The sequence below is a fragment of the Macaca fascicularis genome, chromosome 8 (genome assembly GCF_037993035.2).
Source record: "Macaca fascicularis isolate 582-1 chromosome 8, T2T-MFA8v1.1".
Classification (NCBI taxonomy): Eukaryota; Metazoa; Chordata; class Mammalia; order Primates; family Cercopithecidae; genus Macaca; species Macaca fascicularis.
Genome location: NC_088382.1, coordinates 97130620 through 97143944, shown reverse-complemented (window position 1 = coordinate 97143944; position 13325 = coordinate 97130620). Strand labels below are relative to the sequence as shown.

Below are 13325 nucleotides of genomic sequence, written 5' to 3'. Positions count from 1 at the left end.
TTTAAGCTCCTGTCCCAACTAAGGAATTGAGGAGACTCTTTTCTACATACTTTTTGGACTATTGTTTCCTATCCCAGTCTGAAGGCTTAGCTATAAAGAAAGTATCTTCCCTCAACTCCAAACTTGTCCTGCTTAGCTGACTCAGGCAAAGCTCCACTTGTATCAGCAGAGTCAGTAGTTAGAACTTAAATTCAGGGAATATGCAATTTTTGTTGGTACAAACTAGCAAATGCTCACCTCATAATGTCCTTCTCCTTGTGGTCACACACCAACTACCATCATTTGAGTCATTTGGTAACCATGGCAAGGAAACACTCATTGCACTTTCATCAAGATGATTTAATCCAAAAGACAACTGAAAGTTGCACCCTAATTCACAAATAGCAGATGAGCTCTCAAATTTTAACCCCAATGTTGCCCTCTTTGGGGGAACTACTGTTCTCATTATACTTTAGTCAAAAAGGAAGACACAGCATGTGTTCAAATTCAACCATAAGGAAACACTGAAAACATCAGAATGAGTCAGATGGATTTCACTAAGGATTTTGTTAGGAGACAGAGACATTTAGCACCACACTATAAACAATTTAATCTTTTAAAAACTCCTTTAGGTATTTCTGTTCCTCCCAGATCTTACTTGGGTAAACTGCCAATCCATTTCCTCTCCCTTTGGCTTCTTTTAACATCCTTATATCACACATCACAGTCTGCCACCTTTTACAGACAACCACTCTATATATATGGCCGTGAGGGCTGAGGTCATTTGGGTTTTGCAGTCTTTTCATGAGGAGCAATACCATCAGGCCATCTGGACTTCTCCAGACTCCTACGGAAGCTATTGTCTTGAATGTTGTTCATATTCATTATATTAACAATTTGTTCAAAGTTTTAATCACATTTCTTGTATAGGTTATTAAATATTCTAGAATGAACTAATGCATAGTGGTTCTTTATGCATTCTATGGGCATATTATAATATTAATTTTATAGAGATTGGCATGAGGTGTATTTGTTCAAACTACAATATTTTATTCATATAAAATGGACACAATAAAACAAAAAAAAAAAAAAAAAAAGAGTGACCCCTGACCTTTGAAATATCTATTTAAATGTTTATATTCCTCTCTAAAAATGTAAAACTCTTTGAGGTAAGGATTATTACAAGAATAATTTTGTTGAGACAGACTGAAAGTTTTTTAAGGATGTTATAAATATTTTACCAAAAATAGTATCTTAGAGTAAAATTAAAACACATAAGTAGGTGGATGGTTCATTATAAGAACTTTTACAAATGTCTTATGTCATTATTTTCTAGAGCAGATAACATTACACTTATCTTAATATGAAGGCTACTAGACATTAAAAAACAATAAATAATAAATGTTTGCATTTAATTACTATGAAGAGTGACATTTATTATAACTTGAACATTTTACTTACATCTGTCAGATGGCCAAAAGTTGGTTTCGCTGTTTGGAGCATAAGTTGCTTGGTCACTGGGTCTAATTCTAGATGAAAACAAAAGAAAACACTTAGAATACCATCAAAAGATAATTTTTATAAATAAAAAGAGCAGCTGCTAATCCTATTTTAATCAATATTTCAAAATAGTAGACAAAATTAAATTTCCCCTAATAATTAAATTGATTCATTAGTACTTCTTTCTAAGTTCACATTCACATACAACAAGATCATCCCATAAAATTTTAGTATCAATAATTTAGACTAATTTACACAATGTCCCACTTTTTATTCAGAAATTGGAAATTGTTTAGTACCTAACATGTGGCAGACATTAGTGGTTGTCTACCTCAAAGCCATTCATTTATCCGCTGGCAGATTCACTTTCCATGACAGAGGTTGAAACACTAGATATCTGAGGTTTTTTGTTTTTGTTTTTTTGAAGGTTTCTTTTTGGGGGGTGCCTTTTTTTGCAGGGGGATCTTATGCTCCTAAGATATAGGCATGTTACCCAAACCAAGAGCAGGTGGATAATTTCTTATTGAAGTATGGGCATGTTTGAGAATAAAAAGGAAGCATTCATAATTCTGCTTGCACAACAGAATATATCTGGCTACCCTACCCAAATCAAACCAATAGGATTTAGGAGGAAATGCTGGGGGGGGTGCTTTGGGGAAGGTCAGTGATCCAGGAGACAAAAACAACCTATGATGATCAACTGCCCTTTATGTTTTGGACAAGGTTGTGTTAAATTTTAAAGCATGCAGCAGCATCTTGAAAGCATGAAAAACAAGACCAAGGACTACAGCCAACACACAGAAGACAGACGAGTGAAAATACAGAAAGAGCCAAAATCTTTGCTGACATAATGAAGAGTTTGTTTATTCTTACATGAAATCAAAAATAACTTTTTTCTTTACTTCACTTTTTACTTGTGATAAAAACATTTTAAATTATATATATAAACATAAATATTAACATGTAACACAATTTAGGACCATGGTGTTTTGTGCACAACTCATTCAAACAGTTGGGCCAACTGTTTTGGTCATTTTTCTTCCCTAGGCTTATGTAATCTCCATATTACATTTTTTTTCTTCAATATTCAAGACATAGATGAAAGCACTAACACTTTTAAGGTAAAGATGTAGTTTTAAGCCAGACTACGTATCGGTAACCCTATTAGCCAATCTTACACAGTCTACCGAATAATCAATATTCATAAAAAGCCATGGTGCAACTTAATATTTTGAAAACTAATATATGCTGCTCTAAATGACATAACTTTAAAAGCAGTGGAACAACTTTATAGTCCAAACTCATTTGATTGTAATGAGTAGAACACATTCAAGCCAGCTAACATACAAAAGATGTGTGTTCCAAAGGACATACAAAATAAGGTAGTAGACTCTCAGGGTATGGCGTAATGGGAATTGAGTCTGAAACCACATGTATCAGGAACGAAGGGTGTTCGCTCTTTACAGGGGGAACTGTGAGGTCCTTGTCATGCTGTTGACTTTGTTTTCCCTTCCATTATCTGCTCAATGCTTCCATAATCTCATCTTGTATAACGCCTAGTAAATATGGGAGCCCCAAGTCCAAGTTTACATGATTTTATTCAAGAAGCTAACAGTTGGCTCCATTAGTTGACAAAGTTTATATTATTTATTGAGAAAGGATGATTGGTTTTCCACACCTACAAATTTGTTTGTATTAGATTAAGGGTATATCCCTGGCCAAATTAAATCAATTAAGGAACTGTACCCTTTGGGTCTGTCAGTGGGATACATAAATGAATTTTTTTGATACAAGAAGTGAGCCAAGGAAACTCAAATTTGATTATCCATACTAAGTGCTAGGTGCCAGATCACAGAATCTGCAATTGCCACCATTTCATGCAGTCCTTACAGAAATTGGTACCAGATAGGTAGCCTTGCAACAATTTTACAAATGAGAAATTGATGTCTCAGGAAAATTAAGCAATTGGCATTGCTAGGATTTTAGCTAAGTTCTGTCTAGCTTGATAAAAAAGTAAAAGTGGATAATTATCTCATTATAAGTTTCGGGTATTGGTTTTAATTGACATAGGGCACAACCCAGAATTGTGCAAAATTTCTCTCAATTTTATAGATGTGAAACTATAGGAACATCATTTTGTCATAATAAATGTTAGCATTATTATTCAAGTTTTTATACCAACCTTACCTTACTCAGATCATGATGTTGCATTTAATAATTTAGAAAATAAAGCAAACAATTTATAGTAGGGAAAGTAATATGTAGGTAAAACAAAATTAGGAATCAGTTGTGCCTAAAGCATTATTATAACATTATATTTAAATAGCAAAACCATAATAGCAGCATGAAAGAGAGTGGTCATTAAGTAGGTAGATTTTATTTGAAATGGGGTTGTCTCTCTCTATCTCAAGTAACTGTAAGAGACAGGAATCCAAAGTGGGAAGATGTCATCTCCGATTATCAGCAAACTTTGACACATAATAAAACTTTTCTCTTTTTTTCTCACAACATTTCAACAAACAAAGAGGCATACTTTAGCAAAGAGGGTGCAGAAATACCATGTGATTCCATTTCAGCAATTATGATAGCCATAAAAGAATGACTGTTTCCTTTTCTTTGTACCTTCAGAGAGACCTCAGGAGGGACAGCTGAAAAACTAATGTCAAATTGATCTACAGGATGTAATTTAAAAGATCCTGCTGTTATCAGGTTTTCCTAAAGAAGAATGCCCTCAAGAGTTGACATATTTTCATTACAATACTTACAGAAAGCTGTGAAACCTCAATTATAGCGATAGAAATAACACTGTATCTGAGTTCATTGAGCAAAAAAATGTAAAACTAAGAGTCTGAAAAGTGATGACCAAATGATGTCTATCATTTATTCTGTAAAAATGGTAAAATATATTAACACTTTGTTATTGTTAAATGAATCTTAAATTTTGTAATAAATCAAACTTGGTCATGATGTATAGTGTTTTCTATATATTTCTGGATTCAATATACTTACATATTGCTATATTACATATAATAAAAAAAATATATTTTTATTAATATATATTAAATATATATTATATATTAAAAATAATATATTATATATATTTTTAATTAATGAGGTTGGCCAATAATTTCTTATTTTGTAAAGCCCTTATCAGGTTTCAATATAAAGTTTATCATGGGTGAATTAAATAATTTAGGACCATTTTCTCCCTTGTCCTTTAGAAGGGTTTGTGTAGAGTTGACATGTCTTCCTTAAATTTTTCATAGAATTCACAGGAATTCATACTTTTAAAGAGAATGGGCATTTGTGGGAATATTTTAAATTACATATTCAGTCTATTTAATAGACAAACTTAGTCGCATAGTCTGTTTCATATTGTGAAGACTTCCTGGGATTACTGTATCAATTTCACTGCTCTTTTCAGAGCTATCTTGTGATTTTGCTGATGATCTCCACTGTTGGTCTATATAACACATTCTGAATTTTTTGAAATGAGTTTTATGGCATAGGATCAATTTCTGTAAATATGTAACAACATGGACAACATGTCCAAATCTTATGCGTTCTTATTGTTTATTAAGATATACATACAATATGGGAGGCCGAGATGGGCGGATCACGAGGTCAGGAGATCGAGACCATCCTGGCTAACACGGTGAAACCCCGTCTCTACTAAAAAATACAAAAAACTAGCCGGGTGAGGTGGCGGGCGCCTGTAGTCCCAGCTACTCGGGAGGCTGAGGCAGGAGAATGGCGTAAACCCGGGAGGCGGAGCTTGCAGTGAGCTGAGATCTGGCCACTGCACCCCAGCCTGTGTGACAGAGCGAGACTCCATCCCCCCCCCAAAAAAAGATATACACATAATAAAATTTACACCTTTAAACAGTACAATTTAGTGGTTTTCAGTGTATTCATACAACTGTGGAACCATATCTAATTCCAGATCATTTTCATACTGAAGAAAAATACTGTATCTATTATCATTCACTGTCCATCCCTACTTCTCTTTAGATCCTAGCAAACACTAATCTTTCTGTGTCTATGATTTGCCTATTCTAGACATGTTATATAAATGCAGTCATATAATATGTAGCTTTTTGTGTCTGACTTTGTTAAGATTCATCTATGGTTTGTAGCATAAATCAGTACTTCATTAATTTTTATGAATGAATAATTATATATATACATATAATATGGACATGTCATATTTTCTTCATTCAACAGTTGGTGAACATTCAGGTTGTTTACACTTTGGCACTGTTATGAATAATGCTGCTATGAATATTCATGTAAAAGTTTTTATGCAAACGTATGTTTTCAATTCTCTTTGGTGTATACATAGAAGTGGAATTGCTGGGTCATATAAAAAGTCAATGGTTTGCTTTTCGAGGACTGCCAAAGTATTTTCCAAAACAGCTGCATCATTTTACATTTTCATCAGCTATGTATAAGGGTTTCAATTTCTTCACATACGCACAACTTTTATTACTGTCTGTATTTTATATTTTGATATCCTATTGGATGTAAAGTCGTATCACAATGTTTTTTGATTTGCTTTTCTCGCAATTTGAAGAACTTTGTATTTAAATCATTTGCCTATTTTTAAATAAGGTATTTTTATTATTGAAGTATAATAGTTTTGAGTATATTCTAGAAACTAGATCCTATTCATATATGTGATTTGTGAATATTTTTTCCTATTTTGTAGGTTGTCTTTTCACTTTCTTGATAGTGTCCTTTGAAACATAAAAGTTTTTCATTTGTATAAAGTCCAGTTTATCTAATATTTCTTTGGTTGCTTTTGCTTTAAGTGTTATATCCTGGAAACCATTGCCTAGTGCAAAGTTATAAACATTTACATCTATGCTTCCTTCTAAGAGTTTTATAGACTTGTTAAATTTACAGTTTTGATGCATTTTATTTAAATTTTTACATCATATAAGATTGGGGTCCTAATTCATTTTTTGCATGTAAATATTCGGTTGTCTCAGCACCTTTTGTTGAAATTGTCTTGGTGTTCTTGTTGAAAGTCAATTGACCATAAATTTGTGGGTTTATTTCTGGACTCTCAGTTATATTCTATTAGTCTATATGTCTATCCTTATACCAGCACCACACAAATTTGACTAATGCAAACTCACACCCTGAAAGTGTGTGTGCTCTTAGTTTCATATTCTTTTGCAAGATGGTTGACTGTTCTGGGTCCTTAGTATTTCCATACTGATTTTAAGATCAGTTTATCAATTTCTGCAAAAAAGGAGAGCAGAAATTTTAATAGGAATTATGGCAAATCTGTAGATCAATTTAGGAAATATTGCCATCTTAACAATAGTAAATCTTCCAATTCATAAACACACAATGTCTTTCTATTTATTTAGGTTTTCTCTAATTTATTTCAATAATATTCTGTAGTTTTCCATATCCAAGTTAAACATTTATTTTTTAATATATTTCTAAGTATATTGTCATTTTGATACTATTAATTTTATTAATTTCATTTTTAGACTGTTCTTTGCTAGTGTATAGAAATAGAATTATTATATGTTGATCATGAATACTGCAATATTGGCAAACTCATTAGCTGGCTTTGTGTGTGTGTGTAAATTTTTTAGGATTTTTCTATAAACACAAATATATCATCAGCAAAGAGAGGTGAGAGGTAATGTTACTTCTATTCCAATCTGGATATCTTTTCTTCCATTTACTTGCTGAATTTCCCAGGAGGCGATTTTTACCAGGTTGAGGAAATTCTCTTTTATTGCCAGTTCTTTCAGTACTTTTTATCATCAAAGAGATCATGTGGGTAATATGGTTTGGCTGTGTCCCCACCCATATCTCATCTTGAATTGTAGCTCCCATAATCCCTACATGTCATGAGAGGGATCCAGTGGAGGCTGGCTTTTCCCATGCTGTTCTTGTAATAGTGAATGAGCCTCATGAAATCTGATGGTTTTCTGAAGGGCAGTTACCCTCCACATTCACTCTTGCCTGCAGCTATGTAAGATGTGCCTTTGCTCTTCCTTCACCTTCCACCATGATTACGAGACCTCCCTAGCCATGTGGAACTGTGAGTCCATTAAACTTCTTTTTCTTTATAAATTATGTCTTGGATACGTCTTTATTAGAAGCATGAGAACTGACTAATACAGTGGGTTTTGTTCTTTATCCCATGAGTATAGTGTATTACAATGATTCATATTACAATGAGATAATAGTTGATATTACATTCATGTATTATGTTGAATTTCAGATACAGACTGCATTTCTGGCTTAAATTCTATATGAACATGGTTTATAATCTTTTTTACATGGTGCAGAATTAAGTTTGTTGAGAATTTTTACATCTGTATTTATAAAATGTTGATCTGTAGTTTTCTTATCTTGTGACATCTTCATCTGTTTTTGGTAATACTCATAGAATGCATTGGAAAATGTTCACTTTTTTAGTTAGCCTATTATCTGCCTCAATTTGTATCCACAGCCTTCAGGAGCTCCCAGTGTAAACAATTGCCTCTCACTGTTTTCAACAAACACCCCTGGGAAAAAGGCTTTGTACTGGGTGGACTGAGTCATATAACAACAACCTTTCAAGTTGAGTCTTCCAGAGAATGACCACACATGTCAGAGAACGATGCTTGTTTTGGAGTGAGGCATTGAAAGGTTCCCAACCTGTTCTCGTCTCTTCAGTGACTGTCATACTTCTAGTTTTCTCCATTTACTGGGGGCTGTTGCTTTTCAAGGCTTCCCCAGAGCTAGATAGGGAATGTGGTTATAGGACAAGCTAAAATGCCACAAAGTTCATTGGTCTCATTGACATTCATCCATTCTTCTTGATAAATGCTCTCCAGATTGCTGCAAGCCTTGGTTAATTTGCAAATAACTGAAAACATTGGTTCTTACCACACTTTCATAGAAAATAGAATGTTTGAAGGTTCTTATTTTGTCACTTTTGGGGATGGTAGCTTCCTACTTATTTTTATCTTCTTATTCTATTATATATTGCAAGAGGTTTATTACATTCCTGATTAGAATTGTGGGGTTTTTTGGTCAAATTTTGCTTTATGTGGTTTGAAGACATATTGTTTAAAATATACAAATATGAAATTGTTATATAATTCTGAGAACATTGTTATATTGAGAAAGTGTTCCAACTTATTTATAGTAAAGCTTTTTTCCCCCCTTGAAATCTATTTTTGGGTTTGTATGTGTGTGTGGACGTAATTTTTTGTCACTGTCCATATGATATATGGTTGAAATTTGTTTTGCTTCTTATTTGGTTTCAATTTTTCCACTTTAGGTTATATACTTCTATTTTCCCTATTTGTCTTATCTTGCATCTTTTTATTATTCCATTCGGTAATTTATATAGCTTTTTACAGCGTTTTAAGCAGGAGGTTATTCTAAATAACATAGCTCTTTATGAAAGGAAACAATTCTCATTTCTTGAAGTTTGGACAGGAATCTAGAATGCTCATTAATGCTGTCTTGAAAAGAAGTAAATAGAAAGACAAGAAGAAAGCTTAACCAGTGTGTAGTTAGATTTCTAGGAAAAGTTTCAGGAATCACAACTAGTCATTCAATACAGAGAAGAGTAAACAATACTGTAGTGTCACGGTGAGACTCAAAGTATTGCAAGGATGCATATATGTGTTGTGAGAGTGCTCCTTTGATAGGAACACTTGAAATTTCACCAGTACATAAAATTTCAGGAGCCTAACACAGAGCAATTTATGACAATCTTCAGAAATAACCTATGACCTCAAAACATTCTGTGAGGCAGTGGTTCTAACGTGCTCAGACCAGCAGCAGCAGTACCTTAGGACTCTGTTAATAATACAGATTCTTGCAACTCAACCTAGACTTACTGAATTAGACAGTCTGAGTATGGGTACCAGTAATTGATATTCTCACAGAATTCCTTTAGTGCTCCTGGAGAGAACAACGACTACAGGGAAAACTAATGCCACATACACCAAAGCAGGTGCAGACTGTGGAAATCAATGTCCATGTGGGAGAGCACCTTTGAGGCTACACTCAGATCCTTGTAATATAGCAATGAGTTCCAGCTATTGCTCACATTTCTTGCCATCTGCAGAAATGGCACTGAGAAGGTCCCTCTTCATTTTGTCTATCTTGCTGCCAGAAGAAACATATCTGCAGCATCCAGCCACCCACTTCTCTGAGGGCGAAGGGGAATAACAGTTCCAGGTCAGACCTATAAGTCATTTAAGGAAATTCTGCCTGTGAAGCTCTGTGTTTATCATATGATGGATTCTCCATTCAAAAAACATACCTCAAGCAGCTTGCAAAATAGGATAAAAATAATGTATACTAAATTGTAAAAAAAATCCTTTTTAAATAACACATTTTTTACTTTAGTTTTCAAGTCACACTAGTAATTTTGAAACAAGCTAAAGTTATAAAGAAAAATGCATAACAATGATAATGAGTAATGTTTAATTAATGAACAGTTGTGGTAATCGTACAAGAAGATATATTATTATTATATGAGTTACATTATATAAGTTGTAGTATTAGCATATGCCAACCAACCCCTACTTTCTTAACCTTCCACCACAGTACATATTAATTTCTAAGTGTGTACATTGTAGATGCATTAAGATAGAACAGCAAAAACAAAAGCAAACAAACAAAACAGAAGAATTCTGACCACTTGGCAAATATAATAATATCTTAAGCATTTATGCTTTCAGTGGCTAAGCTGTTTGGAGTCACCAATAATTGAAGGGTTTTAATTGAATCACAGTATAAAATCTACCAAGGTAAATACCTGAAACAAAATGACACTAGGTGTTAAAAGTTAAACAATCTTTTAAGTGGATGAAGACTTGAATCATTTTAAAACACAGCTACAGAAATTTATAAGTAGTGAGTGTGAAAAAAATAGAAACTTGGGGCCCCAAAACTCACCATATAAAAGGGAAAGTTAAGCTTGGAAAATGAGTCACACAATACTGCCTTCCTTTTGTTCCCAGACAGCTGTAATTTCACAACCCTGTGTCATAGCCTCATCCACAAGCCGGGTTCCCACAAGGATATAAGGCCACGTATCTCCCCACATAGTCTCTCTCACAAATCGTTCACTAGGAATAATTGAGAGCCCCTTGTGAGCCCCTAAATCTTTTAGAATACATACCCCCCTATAAACTAGACATAAACCGGAGTTCTGTTGTATCTCACCATTACTAGCTTATCTTCACAGGTACAGGACAAGGACAGGACCAGAAATCATCCCTCCACCTACCCTGAGACAAATTCATAATTGACTTTTTCTCTATTCCTTCTTTTTGCATTTTTACCTTATCTAAGAGCCTCACAAAAATGTAACAATTTGTGTCACTGCCTAACCTACCTCCCTCTTTTCTCTTCTTCTTCTTCTTGTTTCCCTTTTAAATACTGAAGTTCCCCCAAATCTTCTTCGGAAAAGCACATGTCACAGATACTCCTGTGACTGTGTTTTTCCTGGATGATTCCTCAAACTTTGGCTAAATAAACGTCTATCAATTGAGACACCTGTCTCAGTCACTCTTTGCTTAACACAAGAAACACAAATGTGAAAACATGGTGTCTATTAGCACACTGAAGTTCCTATTTCTCTTGGTGATTTTTCTTGGTGAAGTCTAGCCTCATGTGCACTCGGGAAGTAATTATTAGAACAGGGACCATGCGGGTGAGTGTCTTTCAAAGCATGAACACATAGGCATGTTTTAATGAAATCACTTGCGCATGATAGGCACATTACTTTTATTCTGACATTTGAGAAGCAAATCCTGGCCATATTGAGTAACCAGAAGTGATATATTGACATAGTATTACTGATCTGTTTTTGTTAATTTTATATTTTGCTTTGAATACAGATGTCATTTCATCTTAGTTTCAATATTTAGAAGGAACACACATACCAAAACACATGATATATCAAGGATTTGGATGTTAGATGATGATGGCGATTATATACAAACAAACAGCATTTTCCAAGTTTGCCTTAAGCAGACAAAATGAAGGAGAACAGTATCTTAATTTGAAGTAAAAAATGAAAAAAACTTAGGTTCCTTAATTTTTTAAAAACATTTTAGCATTATAAATCTAAGATACTAAGTAATTCCTGATAATCATAAAAGGGTATTTGTGCCCCAGAAGCACTAATGAATGTCAAGGGAATCCCCAGAAAATTTCATTCAGTTGTAATTATAAGAACAACAAAAAATGTTATGTCAAACACTTCTCCTATACAAGCAAAACTATTTAAAAAAAATTGCTCATGTTTAAACAATAATATTGTTTAGGTTTCTATGCCCTTCATGGTCACTCATTATATTATTATTGAAAAATGATATTAGAATATCACTAAGATGGCATTTATCATATCACTATTATTGTTGCCCTAATGAAAAAATACAACTAACTTACAGGAACCTTTTCAGTACATAACTTGGTGGTGAAAATTTAGAAAACATCAATGGGTGTAATACAATTATTATAGTAATGGATGTAAAAAAAAAATCTAAAAAAGCCCAATGCATGTCTTATGTCAGGAAAGGCTAAAAAACTGTCAATAAGTGGATATACATAAAACTTCAGTACATTTAATTTTAATAAGTGACATTATTAACTGTATATATATAAACTATAAACTATATATTAACTATATATTAACATATTAACTGTGTGTGTGTGTGTATATGTGTGTGTGTATATATATATATATGACATAGCTAGGCTAATCCTGCCTGTGAAATGCTTGGGCAAAGCTATAGAAAGGAAAAAAGTGGAATTTTGTATTGAATCACAAGTTAAACATAGGGTTGTAAGAAATTCTGTTGTTTATTCATTCTGTAAATGTGTTCAGCCTCAACTATATGCCAGAAATGAGGATAAATAAAACATAGCCTCTGACCTTGGATGGCTATACACTCTATTGGTAGAGACAAGTAAGTAAAGCAATAATGAAATAAAATATGACAAATGCAAGCATACCTGTATTTCCGGAGTTATTGCAGGTTTTGTTCCAGACCACCAACTATCATAATAAAATGAGTCACACAAATTTTGGTTTCCCAGAGCATATAAAAGTTATGTTTAAACCATACTGTAGTGTATAGTCTATTAAGTGCAATAGCAGTATGTCTAAAAAATGTGCATACACCAATTTAAAAATACTTTCTTGCTTAAAAAAAGCTTAACAATCATCTGAGCTTTCAGTAAGTCATAATCTTTTTGCAGATGGAGGGTCTTTTCTTGATGTGGACAGCTGCAGATTGATCAGGGTGGTAGTTGCTAATAGTTGTGGTGGCTGTGGCAGTTTCTCAAAACACGACAATGAAACAGTGAAATTTGCTCATCAGTTGACTCTTCCTTTCACAAAAGATTCCTCTGTAGCAGCAATGCTCTTTCCTGGCATTTTACTCACAGTAGAACTTCTTTCAAAACTGCAGTCAATCCTCTCAAATCCTGTCATTGCTTCACTAACTAAGTTTATGTAATATTCTAAATTTTTCATTGTGATTTCAACAATGTTCACATCATCTTCACTAGGAGTTGATCTATCTCAAGAAACTACTTTCCTTGCTTATTTATAAGCATCACCTCATGTATTCAAATTTTATTATGAGATTGCAGCAATTTAGTTACTCCTGTTAATATTGATGTATCGGCCTCCTCCCATGAATCACCACATTCTTAACAGCATCTAGAATAGTAAATTCTTTACAGAAGATTTTCATTTGCTTTGCCCAGAACCATCAGAGAAATCACTATCTATGGGAGCTATAGCATAATGAAATGTATTTTTTAAATAATATGACTTGAAAGTCAAAATTACTTTT

The 13325-nt window shown here is 33.5% G+C and overlaps 1 protein-coding gene across 1 annotated transcript in view; it reads right to left on the bottom strand.

The window, feature by feature from the left end:
- The window catches only part of CNBD1 (cyclic nucleotide binding domain containing 1), a 785154-nt gene that overhangs the window by 247548 nt on the left and 524281 nt on the right, over positions 1–13325 (bottom strand). The window contains exon 11 of the mRNA XM_065519430.1: positions 1441–1508. Coding sequence (XP_065375502.1) covers positions 1441–1508 — 68 coding nt within the window. The remainder of the gene's footprint in view (positions 1–1440; positions 1509–13325) is intronic.